The sequence below is a fragment of the Apaloderma vittatum genome, unplaced genomic scaffold, assembly GCF_000703405.1.
Source record: "Apaloderma vittatum isolate BGI_N311 unplaced genomic scaffold, ASM70340v1 scaffold11883, whole genome shotgun sequence".
NCBI classification, from domain to species: domain Eukaryota; kingdom Metazoa; phylum Chordata; class Aves; order Trogoniformes; family Trogonidae; genus Apaloderma; species Apaloderma vittatum.
The window spans coordinates 1-17,221 of NW_009708669.1; the positions used below are offsets into that span (position 1 = coordinate 1).

Consider the following 17,221-nt stretch of genomic DNA (forward strand, 5'->3'; position numbering starts at 1 on the left):
AGGGGGGCTGGACTAGATGATCTTCTGAGGAACGATTGAGGGAGCTGGGACTTTTTAGTTTGACGAAGAGGAGGCTGAGGGGAGACCTCATCATGCTCTACAGTTACTTGAAAGGACATTGTAGAGAGGTTGGTGCTGGTCTCTTCTCACAGGGAATTAGGGACAGAACCAGGGGGAGTGGTTGCAAGTTGCAACAGGGCAAGTTTAGGCTGGACATTAGGAAGAAATTCTTCATGGAAAGAGTGGTCAGACACTGGAACAAACTGCCTAGGGAGGGGGTTGAGTCGCCATCCCTGGATGTGTTCAAGTGTCGTTTAGATGGGGTGTTGGGTGATACGGTTTAGGGGTGAACTTGTAATGTGGGGTTAATGGTTGGACTCAATGATCCCAAGGGTCTTTTCCAACCTGAATTGTTCTATGATTCTATGATCTCCAGAGGTCCCTTCCAGCCTGTAACATTCTGTGATTAACGTTCAGGATCCTGTTGCAGAACTTTCTTCTACCTGCATCTTCTTGTGACAGTGCTCTGAAGGTGACTTAAAGCCGGTTGGATAACTGATTGTTAGGACGAACCTTGTCCTGTTTTTATATATATATTTCTTTATTTGTATGTTAATGTAGTCATTACTTGGAATCCTGTAGACTACTTGTAGTGTTTCCGTCAAACACGGTCACCCTTAAATCCCTGATGGAAAATTTCAACCCTAGACCAGTAATACTTTTCTGATCCGAAGTTTCATTCTCTAGCCCTGTATTTCAAGCACTGGAACACCAAGTAAGGATGGATTTGTTCTTGCTTTGTATCACTAGAGATCCTGAGAGTACTGAAGCAACTTGATTCAGAAGTGTCTAATAGTGATAGACACCTAAAGAAAAGAGTGTAAAGAAGAGCAAAAGAGCAAAGATCCTCAGCAATAAGTGCTTTGCGATAGAAGGGTTTACCTTCCAAGCGTAATGTTGTTCTGCTTATTCCTAAACAAAACCATAGTGGAATTGAGGCAGGGTGAGGATCCCCTCCAGCAGTGACAGCTAAGGCTAACAGGCGGGTTTGAGACCTTTCAGGAGATGAGGTTATGTTATGCATAATCTAGGAAATACTTTCAGGGAACTGTTGTTACTAGGACTGCTGTAGTGGTGGAGTCTGGATGTTACAAGGACACCATTTCTTGCCTTGGTACCTTCTGCAACTGTAGCAGTCAGATGCAACGAGTGTGGCTAATTCAGCTACAGTGTGGATTACTCAATCCTTTAATTTTTTTTTCAGTTCTCTTTAACTGAAAATTAAAGTCTAAGCTGCCTGTGCTATTCCACTGTCAGAATATAAGGATAAAGAAAATACTAATGCAATTGCTAAATATCACAGAAGTTTTATAATTTATGTTTAAGCTCTGAAAAATATGTTCTGTGTGTGGAGTGACCGTTGCAGATTTCACTCTTTAGTACTTCAGTAATGAACTTTCATAACAAAACAGGCACAAATTTGTACCAAAAGAAAATGTTTAATCTTTGCTGCAACTGCAAAAGGCTTGTCCATTTCGGTAACAGGATTGTAGTCATAAAGCTTTAAAATAAAAAAGTTTACCTGCCTGGTTAAAACCTGTATTGAAATATGTTTCTTCGTTGAGTTTTGTGTCTGCTCTATCTTATTACAAAAATGCACAAATGTTACTGAACATTGTAGAGAAACAAGAAAGGAGATTTTAGGCAGGAGCATTGTAACAAAGCATGTATTTGCTTGTTTTTAGGGCACAATATCCATTTCCATGATAAGAAGATTGCTTTGCTGGAGGCTAGTCCTAGGAAGGAATACGATTGCATGCCAAACAGTTACAGTAACAGGGTCAGTTCCATCTCCCCAGGATCAGCAACCCTCCTAAGCAGTAAGTATGATTTCTGTTGCTTGTATTTTTAATAGTTTATTTGAGCTGATTTTATTTTGTTTAAACAGAACCCCTTTAAGCATATGCTGCCTTTGTCCTAAACTCAACAGAATTATTTGCTTTTGTCTTTTAGTATTCTGTATGCTGTATCATGGTGATTAAGTCAGGCTTCTTTTGATAACAGAGATCTGTGTTCTAGTATCTTGGTCTGATTTGTTATATAAACATTTGTGCCATTAGGCTAGGGAGAGGTTGTAAGGTGCTTTCTGCAGCACGTATAACATTCTGTTCAGGAAAGAAGCACGTACTTAGGGCTTTGTAGTCTGGTAACTCACTTCTGATTAATTTTCATTTTAAAGAGAGATTTGAACCCTGATGCCTTATGGACAAAGAAATGTTCTAAACAGTGATTGCTGTGTATTTTTGTATCTGCTTTGTTCCTCAGTGATAGGACAGTGAGAGCTGACTGTTGAGTCACAGTGTTCATGGAGAGCTCTTGTTTCTTTTCTGCTGGCTTTTGTTAACGATAAAATACCATGATCCTGGAACAGTGAAAGCATTGGGGCAGGCCTGGCCTTGCCTGGGGGTGGTTAAAACAGAGTCTGGGTATTGATAGTCAAGGACCTTCAGTTTAGTTTGGGTCTCACATGTGAACCTGTATCTCCATGCATTTGTGTCCTTTTTCCTCTTTCAGGTTTTGGTGCCTGGGATCATGTCCGCAGCCTGAGACTCAAACCGTTCCGGCGAATGCAGGTGCCTTACTTAGGGCTGCAGATATACCACGTGTCGGTCTACTTTGCATTCTCAGAAGTACTTGCGTTAATGATCCAAAGGTTTTTTTTCCTTGATAAAGGGCAGGTCATGCTTGTGATGTTCTTGTTGCTTTACTTTGGGGGCAGCGATCTACTCTGAAATACTTGTCCTCAGAGTCTTCATGTTACAGGATAAAAGACTGATTCTTAGTGAAAGCTGTAGATACTGAGTAGTAGTCAGAAAAGACAGAAATAAGGTATGTGTTGGGTTTTGTCTGTAATAAGAGTTAATGTTTTTCATACTAGCTTGTATAGTGCTGTGTTTGGGGTTTGTGATGAAAACTGTTGGTAACACAGACATGCATTGGTCATTGCTGAGCAGCGCTTACCCAGCACCGAGGCCGCCTCTGTATCTCACATTGCCCTGCCAGTGAGGAGGCTGAGGGTGCACAAGTAGCTGGGAGAGGACACAGCCAGGACAGTTGACCCCAAGTGACCAGAGGGATATCCCACACCATATGATGTTGTGCTCAGCAATAAAAGCTGAGAGAAAGGAGCGGGAACATTTGGAGATATGGTGTTTGTCTTCCCAGGTTACTGTTACAAACAGTCGAGCCCTGCTTTCCTGGGAATAGTTAAACACCTGCCTGCCAAGGGGAAATAGTGAATGGATTCTTTGTTTGGCGTTGCTTGCACATGCACCTTTTGCTTTAGCTATTAACTTATCTTTATCCCAACACATGAGTTTTTGCACTTTTACCTTTCCAGTTCTCTTCCCCATCCCACAGAGTAGGAGGGGAAGTCAGTGAGTGTCTGGGTGCTGCTGCGCTGCCTGCTGGGCTTACCCCAGAGCAAGGTGGTAGGGTAGTTTTGTTAGTTAATTATGTGACAGGAAAGTAGGGATAAAATCTTTCTTTGAAATTAGTTTTTGAGATGAAGCTAGATCATTGTGTGAAGGGGATTATGTGATGTACTTTAGCAGCTGGAAAAGGGCAGTAATCCAGGATGTTTTCTCAAGTTCTCCATTTCTATAGATTGCCGTGTCGTTTTCCTGTTAAAATGGGTACATACATAGCCCCTGAAAGGAAGAGCACTTCTTTATTTTGTAGCTTCATGTAATTTATTTTTCCTTTGTAGGTGTGGGATGCTTGTTCAGAAGCCATGATCGTTTTTGAGAAAGATGACTTAGATGACATGGGTTACATAGTGGAGAATGATGTCATTATGTCTGCTCTCACAAAACAGTTAGATGCAGTAGCAGGTAGTGGACAACTTCTTTAATATTTTATTTCCTGCAGAGAAGTTTCAGTTACTTGCCTTCTATTGTGTCTGCTAAGAGAGGGAGAAAGATAATTCATTCAGCAAGTAACTCTGATACATAGGTAGCTGCTTGAATTGAGGGGGGAGGGAGAAATCTGTCCTCCAAAGGCAGTTGCATATGTAGTTCTCCAAAACCACAGTCTCTCCAAAAATAGACTTACTGAGAAGATCTATCTATAGCTTTCTATCCAGGGCAGGCCTTGCAGTGACAAAGGGTTGGCCGGATCTGTTCTCAGGGTGCCTTGAGAACTGTAGATTGCCACATGTGTGACCTTTGCTATCATAGCGATGTTCCCTTTTTTATGTCTGTATCATGCTGTGACTGTGGTACTTTGTGTTTCCATCAGACCGGGTGGAGGTTTTCTACGGGAGCAGAGCAGTCGGGTATACCTGGCCCCTTTCCTCTCACAGCTGTGACACAAGCCCTTGGGTCCAAATCGAGTTAGCTGATGGACGCAGACTTCAGACCAAACTGCTGGTAACTAAACTTTTTATTTCTACTGATCAGGCGTCATCTCTCACCCAAGTCCTTTCCACTGGATTTGGTTCTGATTCCATGTAGGCTGCTCCACCCACGTGGAGGGCTTGAGTGAGGAGAGTGGCTAACTATGTCCAAGATACTATGGGCCACACCTGGTGCAAGAAGACTGTGCTGAACTGGACAAGAGCAGAAAGGGCCACCTCTGCTGTTCTTCAGGAATGTTTTGGGGTTTTTTTGACAAATGAAAAATGTGTCCATGCAGGCCAAGGTTTGTAGATTGGAATATCGTCTTTCTTAGGAGCTGCTGAAGAGGTTGCTTTGTATCTCTCTTTCGCAGATTGGTGCAGATGGTCATAACTCTGTAGTCCGGAAGGAAGCTGAAATTAGGAACATTGAGCATCGATATGACCAGTCAGCTGTAGTGGCAACTCTTCATTTGTCTGAGGTGAAATTCTGCTGATTGACTCTTCCATAAGCAGCAGGACACCTTAGGCAGGTGATTCCGGTCACTAGTTCGTCATTGTCCACTTGCTTCTTCCCACTGCAGGCCACAGACAATAACGTAGCATGGCAGAGGTTCCTTCCCACAGGGCCAATTGCGCTTCTTCCGGTAAGATGAATCATGATCTCTTGGGGTTTTTTGTTTATTTTTTTTATCTGCTTTTTTCTAGTAACTCTATTTCTGTCTCTGCTTTTCTGTATTGTTCTCTCTCTTAGGAATTTGTCCATCTGTCCTTTACTTTTCAGTTATCACTTTTGTTTTCCTCTCCTGCCCTTTCACTTAATCCTTAGTATCTCCCACTAGCAAGTTGGGCTGGAAGAGTAATGTGCAGAGGGACTGATGTGGGGAAATCTTGCCTTAATCATTTATTTTTACTTCTTCTCTTGATACTTTCCCTTGTTATTCTCTTAAACTAGCTGTCTGACACTGCCAGCTCTCTGGTCTGGTCAACATCTCATGAACGTGCATCAGAACTTCTTGCTATGGATGAGGAAAGTTTTGTGGACAGCATCAACTCTGCCTTTGTGAGTATCAGCCATATGGTGGGTGTGAGGCTTTGTTGTAATCATGAGAAATGCGATGGAACCTTAAGCATAGTATTGGGAGAGGTGATTCTCAAGTTCCTTTCTCTCTCGAGGATGCTATTAAAAAGGCACTTTAGCAAAGAAAGGATGTCCCTTTGGGACTGAATTAGGTTAGTCCTGAAAGTCACAGAACAAGTTGAACTGAATTTCCAAAAGATGGGAAGGGTAGGCTCATCCTAGTTGGATACTTGTAAGTGCTAAAACAATAAAGATAGTTTCTTGTACTGTATAGTTTTGTCTAGGTGGTTAAAATTCTGTATTTGGAGCTCATTCAGATTTTTTCCAAATGGTCTCTTTTATGTGTCTACTTTGGGTTAACATCTGAAAACTTGTTTGGTTTTTTTCCAGTGGAGCAACGTAAACCACTCTGACTTCATTGATACTGCTGGGGCCATCTTTCGATCCGCAATTTCGCTCCTGAAGCCCTCAGGGACTGCCGTCCGTCAGCTGCCCCCAAGCATTGCTAAAGTAGATCCAGGGAGCCGAGCCATGTTCCCTCTTGGGATGGGGCACGCGACAGAGTATGTCCAGCACCGCGTGGCTCTGATCGGGTAAAGTTCCCAGTGGTAGCCCTTATGTGAGGGGGTGGCAGGTGGTTAGAAATTATGCGAGTACAACGACTCCCAGTCAACAATGTATCATAGAATCATAGCGTGGTTAAGGTTGGAAGGGACCTTGGTGATCATCATCATTAGATGGTTGAAATATTTTGTAGTTTCAGTTTGACTTTATCCACTGCCCAGTTTGTACCATGTGCTCTTGTGCCAACAAAGTCCTTTTGTGTCAGCGGCTCTCTGTGCGTTGTGTGGGCTTTCTATGTAAATTGCGACGTAATTATTTATCTTTTCTGGTTTGTGTAGTCCAGCAAAACAACCTGCCATCTCATGTGGGACCTGTCCTTCCTCAAACATTGGAACAGCCGTTCTGTATTCTGGTTTGAGTTTTAAACTCACCTTTCTTGAACAAATACAACAAAACTTATTATTCCAGACAGAATGTTGTAGGCTTTTGTACAGTGGCCAACAGAATCATCTTTTACATTCTTAGGTTGCATGTGCTTTTTTTCTCCACCACAGCTGCAGTATCTTTGTAGCTTATAGTAGCTCTTGGATACCATATTACACTTCAGATACTTCTAATTTTTCCAGCTTGTGAGCCACTCTGCTTGGGATTATACCTTGTTAAAATGCATGATCTTACATCTCATACCCAAACTTCATTACATTTCTCTAACTTTAAGACTTACCAATATGTCTGATTTTGTCCTTTATGGATAAATCTGCTCATAAAAGAACCTGATTTTGTTTCTATTCAATGATACAGCACTTCTCCTTTGTATTCCTGATGTCTCTCTGCTTTGTGTTTGTGAAATGTGCCCATGGTATTCCTCCTGTTGGGCTGAGGTCGCTTACAAAAATGTTAAGGCCCGTTCCACACTCAGTCTGAGAAAGGACTTTGGCAAGTCACCTCTTTATAATTTTTCCTTTCAGAACTGCTTTTTGTTATCTCCCCTTTGTCTTGCTTCTTACAACTGGAGAGGCAGTCAGGTAGTTCAGCACAGCATGCAGGGAGGTACTGGATAGAGCATTTATGCTGCTGTAGGGTGGTGTTCATTGCAAAGAGGTGAGGAGTGCTATACTGGTCCCTCCTGGGGTTTGTCAGACATCACAGCTTTCTTCAAAACCGATATAAATTTCTGTTTTCTCTTGCTCCAGGGATGCAGCACACAGAGTCCACCCGCTTGCAGGACAAGGTGTAAACCTGGGCTTTGGTGATATTGCATGTTTAGCTCATCACCTCAGTGCAGCAGCCTTCAGCGGGAGCGATCTGGGTAAGGTTCCAAGAGAAGGAAGTAGCAGTAAGATGATTTGTCTTACGGGCCTTTGCTGCTAACATGAGGACAAGCGTTGACTCTGTCACAGGTTGAATGTGCTGCTCTCTTGTGTTTGAAAGGCAAAAGTGTCTTTGAAGCAAATCTAGTCTGATGTCCATTGACCGTGGAGCAGTTAAAGATTTTTGGATGCAGTTTCCATCCCACAAATCTCAAAGCTGCTTCAAAAAAAAAAAGAAATTCCGTAGGATGGTAGTTAAAGAGGTGGTGAGATGAAGAGCACTAGCTGATAGAAGGAGGACATCTTAATAAAGATGGACCATTTTTCGGCTCTCATTCCGTGCTTCCAGTTGTCAGTGGAGACTGTTATATAGATAAGATGCAGAATTGTTTATGGCATGTCAGTTTTAAGAGCAACATTCCATTATCTCTTCCAGGCTCATTGAAACACCTGCTAAAGTTTGAGACAGAGCGTCAGAGGCACAATGTCTCCTTGATAGCTGCTATTGATGTGCTCAAGAGGCTTTACTCCACAAGCCTGGCTCCCTTGGTGCTGCTGAGGACTTGGGGATTGCAAGCAACAAATGCTCTGCCTCCTGTCAAAGTAAGAATCTCACTGTAGTGATGGTTGTAGGAAGAGTCCAGAACTATTTGTGAAATAGACACAAGCTGCAATTTTTCTTTTAAATGAAACCTTTTTGGTTAGAAAGTGCCACTTGTTCAAACTGAGGTTTTGTCTGGAATGAGCCTGAGAAGTTCCTAAATAACTGATGGCTCAGTAGTAACTGTTTTCTCCATCAACACAAGGGAAGATAAGGGATGTAAATGTCTGTACTCTGCATTGGTAACTATAAGTTAGAGGTCATTAGAAGTCTTCAGCTTTATTTTGCTGTGGAACGAAAACGTGGAACCTTGGATTGCATTCCAGAAATGCGCTATGAAAAACGAGCCTTATGAAGACATATCTTCACTAAGAATAAGACATCGGGTAACTTGACAGATGTGATGTGCAGATCAGACAAGTTACCTGTTTCTGTGCTGCTTTGCCCTGCAAAATCGTTCCCTTGTGATAGAAGTGCAGGCCTCTATAATGGGAATTACCTGAGGAAGGCAGTGGTGAGGAGGTTCAGTCTTAAAACAAACACCTTCTATTTGTACTCTATCTGCCTAAATTCTGTGTGGTCTTGACCTAGTTGCTGGATTTCCATGAGGTTCCTTAAGCCACCTGCTCTCAAAGCTCTCAGGCACCCTGCAATTAGCTTCCTCATTTCTGGATCTGAATATTTTATTCCACAAATCAGGCTGCCTTCTTCCTAGTAAACGCAGTTGCCCTATTTCCTTTGTGTTATGGTCACGGGTAAGACACTACCTGAGCTGAAGACCAGGACATTCCCAAGGTGTAGTAGCTGCCACTGGCAATGTGTCTGGCAACGTGTACCGATGTGTGTCTGGCAATGTGTGCCACTGACAATGTTGTACTAAAAAGAGGACTATGGTGGTGCTTCCTTGGTCAGATTTTTTTTGCTCCTGTTGCTCTGTTTAAAGTGGAAAACCAAATGAAGACCCCTTTTCTGAGCACAGAACCTGTTGGTAATGCCTCTGTTTTGTGCAGCTTAGGAGGAAAGGATTGCTGCCACTTCTTGAACTTTCTAGCATACAGGGACAGGTGCTCTGCACCTGGCTAGAAAGGCTGACAAAGAACTGTTATCCATATCTGTAAAAGGGAACACTTTCTAGAATGTATTCTTATTACCAGTGTACAAATTACTTACCTTTTTCTTCTGCTCTTTCAGGAGCAAATCATGGCTTTTGCCAGCAAGTGATCTATTGCCGGTTTGGAAGAGCAGCTTGCCTGTGAATGCGTTGCCCTTACGAGGGCCGTGACTGACTTGAATCTTTGAATAATGTTATTTTAATTTAACAATAAAACTGGTTTATACAAAAGTTCTGTCTCATCTGCTCTCCTCAAGAGGATTTAGCAACTCTTCCTCTAGTACTGTGATGTCTTTAGCCACAGAACTATCTGTACAATGTGGTTTTAATTTGGGCCTTTTGAATTGAAGACTGAGGTGGGAACAGCTCTGTCTTTGAATGTCTCCAGGAATGGGGCCTCCACCATCTCTCTGGGCAACCCGTGCCAGTGTTTTATCACCCTCATAGTAAAGAACTTCTTCCTAACATCTAATCTAAATCTACCCTGCTCCAGTTTAAAACCATTGCCCCTCATCCTGTCAATACACACCCTTGCAAACAGTCCCTCCCCAGCTTTCCAGTAGGAAGACCACTACAAGGTGTCCCTAGAGCCTTCTCTTTTCCAGAGTGAACAACCCCAACTCTCAGCCTGTCCTCGTAGGAGAGGTGCTGCAGCCCTTTGACCATTTGTGTGGTCCTCTGGACCTGCTCCAATAAGTTCACATCTTTCTTGTGTTGCTTAATTACTTTGCCTTCTCTGACATTGATTTCTGCAGCTGTGATCCCTCCTGGCTTCTTAGCATTTCTTGGATTTGGAAAGGAGGGGTAGTTTTCAGCAGAGGGAGACGACTTGTGGTGGCAGATAGGTTTTAAAGCTCTAATCTGTCTCTCTTTCACTCTTTGCTGCAGTGCCCTTCTCTTGGTGCTTTATTTAATAGTGGTGGTGTTGAACTGGCTGGTCTTAAGGGCTCCACAAGAAGGAGATGTGAGACAATAATATTTAGGAAAGAAAACTGCACTACAATGCCTTAAATATTGTTAAAAATGCTTTAATCACTAAAATAGACGTTCAAGATATTCTATCTTAGGTTCCAAACACCAGCCTCCTGCATTAGACTTTTGTCACTCAGAAAATTAAGGGAGCACTGCTCATGGGCAGGATTTGCACATACGGTTGACCAGTATCAGGAATTAACATCAGAAAGAACAAAACATAAGTTTTTAACTGAACTTGTGCCTCTTCAGTCATTTGTATTAGGCAGTTCCTAAAAGACATTGTGAAGGAGTAGATAAATATCAGGGCTGCAAGTAAAACTCTTCTCTTACAAGGCTGCTTAGTCTTTAGTTAATAAATAATCCCATTGCACTAGGATAAATGTGAGGACTTGACTGGCTTCTCTAGATCTCCCACCTACCTTGAGTAGTGCAGATGTGAACAAAAGGTGTGACTCAATTCTGCAGTTTCTTGCAAAAGAAACCTTTGAGCAGAGTATTGGTTTGTCTCATGACTGCAGGATCAGACCCCTGATAAAGAGCAGCAGTTTTGCTTCAGTTAATGAGTTGTGCCACTGACAGAGGAAGGCCCTGAGCCTTCACATTTAATGCAGCTTTGGTGCTGGGAAGCTGATGCTCCCACTGAGCGTTTTTAGTATCAGAGTCGATGAGACAAAGAACACAGAAAAGGGGTCCCACCCTCTGCATGGTACCTGCCTTGGTCTAGACCATCCTCCCTTCAGACAAAACCAAACCCTTAAGTACTCCTCCAGCTGGCAGGTACACTGCTGCTTGTTCCTTACATACAACATCCCACTTTCCCTTCCTGTTTCAAATACAGCCTCACTGCTTACAGCTCTTAGCCTCGAGATCTAGTAAGAGTTTGTCATAGCACTAGCTCAGACTGAAAGACTTGAGTTATTAGCTAGTTCGCAGGAGTAAAGCACTTCACGAAAGTGAAGACGAAATGAATGCATTCGCAGTCACCTTATTGTGTAGACCAGACCAGATTTTAAATTTTGCCAAACACTAGGAATGGGAATAAAAAATGATTGCGGTTGAGAAGAGGCCACAACTACTTTCTTCATGTTCACACAAAAGCTCCTGGTGAGGAAGGAACAGAAGTCTGGTGTGACACTGAAGAATTTCTTAACATGGATCTCAGATTCTGTTAAGGAGGAGTGTAGGTAGAATGAGCATTTCTTATTTAAATTCAGTAAATCTGAATTTCCTAACATAGATCTCAGATTCTGTTAAGGAGGAGTACAGGTAGAACGAGCATTTCTTATTTAAACGGAACAGCCTGAATTTACGGCGTGGTGCAGTGGTGGGACAAGTACAGGCAGCTCCATCTCCAACCCTTGGACTCCTGTTGCTGACTGAACTTGTGCAGTTAAAAGCACACCTTGCACCCTGGTGCCTGTAAGGGACTGCTAAATGGATATCTCAGATGGTCTGGGCCTTTTCCAAACTGAAACTGGCCAGAGCCACCTGCCTGGTGCCTGTTTGTGTTGGTGCGGAGCTGACTCAGCACTTTCCCGAGCCCGCTGCCCGTCCCTGCCCTGGGGAAGGTCGGGGGCTGGCAGAGCTTGGACTTGGAGCTGCAAAAACGAAGAAGTCAAGCCGGGAGAGGGAGGGGTGACTGCACACCATCCCGCCCCAGACCCATTCTCAGCAATTTTCCACAAGGGGTGAACAACACAATCTGGAGAGTCAGGTGTGCTCTTGCCCACTACCAGAGCATTGCTGTGTGTGCCATCGTCATTGCAGGATCCAACGGTGGTGATCTTTATTTTCCTATCACTTTATTTTCTTTCTTCTTCTAACAAAAGGTTATCCTTGGCAAGGCCGATTTTCACAAGTGGTTCTTTGTTGTGAGTGGAGTTGATATGAGCATTAAGGGAGTAATTAAGGCCCATCGATGTTAGTTGTTAAGAATCTTTGTTGTCAATAAATTAAAGTGGTGTTAGGACACGTAGTGTTGATTGACCTTAATAATCCTGGCCTGGGAATCAGCAAATCTGAGTCATTGTCCTGTAGGCTTGGGAGGTGACAGTGCGGTAAAACCTGAAATGGAAGGAGTAGCTTAGCCACAGTCAAACCTGCCCTGGTAATGTTCATAGTAAGGCAAATTTCTAAGTCTCCAAACTGCTTGGCAAGATTAGTGAAGGCATGAGTGCATTACTTACTCTCTTTGCTGGAAATTACTGATTATTTTCCAATCCAGTTTGCAGAGAAGGTAGTGTGAGGGCAGTCTTTGGTTTTACAGAAATTAGAAAGTTGTGTTGGAGCAAATTGGTAACTGCAGATGCCTGCCAGGAAGTGTTCATCACAAGATCAGTGGATAAAAGCTTCCTTTAGTCATGGGAGTAATACCTCTCTGTTCCTATGACTGGCGTAAATTTATCTTTACCTTACACATTCCGTATTATTTTTTTTCATTAATTTTCATTAGTTTTTTACAAGCTAGCTGCCAGCTATTTCATGGGGTGGAAAAGGTCTCCACAGCTATTTCTGCTTAGGACAATGCAAGGTCCCCACTTGGAGCCTCAAGATATTTGAGCAATCTCGATGTTCTCTACAGCCAATTAAACAAGAAAAGCAGGACCCTGCAGTGCAGCTTTCTAGTCTGTCTGATGAGATGCTTTATTTAAAATATTGATCTTTCATTGCTTCTGTGTGTTTGGTGTAAAAGAGGTGGCAAGATTCACTTTAAATCGTTACTCAAATAGCCTCATGCTACCCTGACAGAAGTCTTGGGTTTCCTAAAGAGCTTCAACCCCTTCGATGGATGCATTGTTCCTAAAATGCTGCTGTATACATTAAAAAAAATTCCAGAGCAATGCAGGACTGCATACACCAGTTTACGAGTCCAATTCCACTATATTAATTTAAAAAATAATGAAGTTTAAAACAATTTAAAATGGACAAAGGATAAGCAAACAAGGGAGAAGAACACAAAGCTACTTCTGGTCTTGGTCTCCCTCTGTTTCTGATGCTAATTCCACTCTACCTATTTCTGTCTATTAAACAACTGAAAAAACAACTAGTTGCACCACAGCTCTGCATTCAGAGGAGGTTCCTAAGAAGAGTGCAGGAAGCAACTTCCGACGGGGCCAAGGCTCACATCCCCATGTCCATGGGTGTCCCAGATGAGAAGAGTGTCGATGGAGCGATGTTGGTGCTGTGCCATGCTGCCCTTGGCTTGCCTCCTCCAGCCCCAGTGTCCCTGGAGCTGTAGGCTTTACAGATCTCAGAACCCGAACCCTAATTCTTAACAAATTTTGGAGGTGCGTAAGTCCGTGGGTGTCCCAAATGAGAAAGGTGTGGATGGAGCAATGTTGGTGCTGTGCCATACTGCCCTTGGCTTCCCTTTTTCATCCATACTGTCCCTGGAGGTGTAGGCTTTACGGATCTCAGAACCCGAACCCTAATTCTTAACAAATGATGGTGGTTCAGGCTGACGTGCCTGTGGCCATGGGTGTCCCAAGTGGCAAAGGTGTGGATTGGTAAAGCACTGCTAGATGTGTCAGACAGCCTGGGCCCTTTCTCAACCTTCATTAGCCAGAGCTGCTTGCTTGTTCCTGTTTGTGCAGACCTGACTCAGCACTTTTCTGAGCCGACTGCCCAGTCGTTGCCCTGGTGGAAATGTGGGGGCATGCAGGACTTAGAGCTGTGGTTGCAAAAATGATGAAGTCAAGCCAGGAGAGGGAGGGGTGACCTCCTGAGAGGCCCGCACCATCCCCTAGACCCATTCCCAGTAATTTTGCACAAGGGATGCACGATGTGGTGGGAATTTGATGGTATCCAAGCTGATAACCCTGGGATTTAGGTGCGCTCACCCACCACAAGAAGATGGTTGTGTCTGCCATCATCATTGCGGGCTCCAAGTGTGTTGATCTTTTCCTCTTTCTTTTCTCTCTCTTCCTAGTTCCCACAAAAAGTTATCTATGACATGACAGATTCTTTTTTTTTCCTACTAGTGGCTATTTTGAGGTGAGTTCATAGTGTTAAAAGGGCAACTGAGGCACATCGCTCTTAGTTCTTTGTTGTTGATAAATAAAAGTAGGATCCTTGGTGTTGATTCACCTTAATCCTGGCATGGGGATCAGCAAACCTGAGTCATTGTCCTGAAGGCTTGGGACGTGACAGTTCATTGGCATAACTGGCAGAATTCCTTGTGGCAGGAGGATCCCGCGGGTACCCTGTTTCTCTATGCGATGAACTTAGATGGGAAGAAGTGGTAAGTGGCCTTTCAGCTTTAAGCTGCTAAGGGCTCAAGTAGGTCACAATTCCACATCGTTGATACGTGACTGCTCCCAGATTTCTGAGTGTGAATTTGAGTAGTGGCAAGCTCTGATTGCCAGGGAGATGTTGGTGTTGGACTCCTCTGCTATTATTTGGATATTGACTGAATATAGGGTGTACTTTTCCCCACTGGGAATGGTATAGGCTTTGGTATGTGGAGTGTAAGTTGCTGCCCAGATAATCCAACAAAAGAGGATAGTAAGGTCTCTTTGAGATCTGGTGAAGGAATTACAAAATCAGCTAGTGAGAAGAATGGGCTGTAAGGGAAAAAACAAAGATTTTGTTAGATATGGAGTGTGGGGTGACCCATGAGCTCCGTACAGACCTGTTTAAATCACAAGAGAAGGAGAAGGTGTTGTGTGACGAGCTTAAAAGTTTAATCAGAACTGGCAGCTCCAATTCTGGGAGTAAGGTTGCCTTTTTGCTCCTAGCAAAGAGAGTGGGAGTGCAAAATGCTTTATCCCTTAGCAGATTCAGAAGATTGCAGGAAAGCGACAATGTGTGCTTTGATAAAAATGGAAATAATAGGTACTGGGGAGGCAAACAAGGAAGCTGTGGTAAAACAAATACCTTAGCCTTGGACTTAGATAAGTTCTAAGAAAAATTTAGCTGCTTAGTGAGAGAGACTGAAACTGAGTATGTGTGGAGGGTGTTGTTAACGGGGGGCAACGGAATTATGCTGTGGGAGGATGAAGCCCAAGGATACTGGGAGCCGGGAGTGTTTGTCACAGTGGATGACTATAGGGAACTGTGGTCACTAACCCAAAGGGCAATGACGACAACAACCTGAGACTGAGCCAGATGAGCTCTAGAACAGGGCACAGCTGAGACTGATGGATGTACTCTCTGGCAGCAGAGGTGTAAAAAGCTCAGAGGACACCCACGGTTCACTGTCTCATGGGATCTTGGGGTCTTGGCTCCCCGGGCTCCCTTTCAAGCCCAAAACCTCGGCACCTTCTCTGCGAAAGCAGGGAAGAATGATGTTTTCCTGCACCTCACAACAGAGCTGAGGTCTGGTTGTAGCACTTACCTGGAACTGGGGGTTAGGAAGAAATTACCAAACAGACAGTCACAGAGATGAACAGAATCATTTAAAAAGGATGAGAAATTTACAGCTCTCAGCCCAATCCACAGTGAGATATGAAATTCTCTACTTCTGTAGCACAAGTTTCTTTTACCTTTCCAGGGAAACATGTAGAGAAGACTTTCATTTATTAACCTCAGCTGTACAGCACTTAAAACAATTTTGCCATCCAAAAAATGTTGCTGTTATCACAGTACTGACCAACTGACCTGCTCTCAGAAATGCTGGGATGCTGATCTGTTGAGGGTGACAGAATTTAAGTCTTTTTTTAAAAGGCCAGGAAATTATTTTAGAGAGTGCAAGAAAAATTAAAAAATGTAAAATTACTATCCTTGCTAAGCCTGTTTACATCCAGCACCGGTGGAGGAGAGGAGTGGTGTGTATTCCACCTGAAACCTTAACTACCCTTGAAGAAGGAAAAATACCTGAAAGTAAAAAGGAATTGCAGCAATCCTGAGTAGATTACAATAAATATACGAGAAGACTGTATGCCTTTTGTGAGTCATCTTATGGATCTTATCGAAGGAAGGTTAGGTATGGTTCTCTACTGGCTGTTTTACTAGCAGTCTGGCCTCCTATTATTTTAGGATTGTTCTTAGAAGATTATCTGAGACGTGAAAAATTCAGTCTGTAGTTCCTGAGAAGCTTTGTTTGCTCAATATTTCATATTTCTTCTGTGGTCTGACCTAGAGGCAGTAACAGAGAGCGCTGTCTTTTGCCACCCTGTGAAGAAGAAATTTTCCACTCCAAAGCTCACGCTGACAAAACGGGCTGTGGTGTTCTGGCAGCTCACTGGCCCAGCAGGTCTCCTGGGCTGTGCAATGCCTATTTCCCTTGGGCTAGCACTAGACTTGACTCTTTGGTAAGCTGATTAAACTTAAGTTTGGTGTCATGAATTGGTTGCCAAAGAACCTGAGGAGCACCAGCATCAGAGGGAAGGCGGCTGTGGGGGTGCCTTGCCGGGAGCAAACACAACTGCATGTCACAGCCAAGTGAGCTATCGGATAAAGCCATTCCATCTGACTGCACCCTTAATGTCCTTGTGGGTGTAATGTGACAAGCATTTCTTCTGGCAGTGGAGTTTAAACAGCTGGCACCGCTGCCTAGTTGTGCCAGCACAACTCTGTGCTATGACTACATGTGAAATGAATGGAGTTCTCAGGTCTGGTAGCCAGATGTACAGTATAGCTGCACAGAGTTGTAAAGGGCAGCAAAAAGGAACACAGGCACACATTCTGCATAGGAAATGACTGCTGCCTGAAGAAATGCTTGGGAGGTTACAACTTATGTTGCAGCCAACATCTCTCCAAAAACCATGCCCAAAGTCTGTTTATAGCAGGCCCCTTCAAAGACCGGAATCTTCTTGCAATACATTAGCAAAGCTACCAGCCAGGTGTTTGGAAAGCTGAGGCTGTTCTCTGAATGGCTGTTGATGCCATCTTTAATTTTTGTATTTAACATCTCACAAGCAAACTTCTTAAAATAAAAGGGGGATGGGAAGTCGTCTGTAATCTGCCGCCACATGCCAGGTACTCTGTGCCTCTAGCAATGGGATGCCATACAAACGTGCTGGTGAAAGCCGGCTTCAAGCCCCTTGCGGATACTCTGATGGAGTTTAGGCCTTTGACTTTCAGAAGGCGGCTTCTGCATCATTTAGAGCAAACACAATTATAATCATACTGTGGTGTCTCATTATGCACGATGCCAATCCAGAGTGAAGATCTGTTCTATAGCTTTGGTCCATATTCCGCTCTATGACCAACTCCAGCTGAATAATGTACCTGGAGATTTCAG

At 43.5% G+C, this 17,221-nt stretch overlaps 1 protein-coding gene across 1 annotated transcript; it reads left to right on the forward strand.

Annotated features, from left to right (window-relative positions):
• Positions 1–1,745: 1,745 nt before the first annotated feature.
• COQ6 (coenzyme Q6 monooxygenase) lies at positions 1,746–9,303 on the forward strand (the record flags this gene model as incomplete). Its single annotated transcript, XM_009866648.1, has 11 exons — positions 1,746–1,880; positions 2,575–2,633; positions 3,770–3,893; positions 4,300–4,430; positions 4,771–4,878; positions 4,981–5,043; positions 5,352–5,459; positions 5,868–6,070; positions 7,235–7,350; positions 7,788–7,954; positions 9,144–9,303. Coding segments are annotated over 11 exons (1,244 nt in total), but the record flags the coding sequence as incomplete, so codon positions are not given.
• Between the last annotated feature and the right edge of the window lie 7,918 nt (positions 9,304–17,221).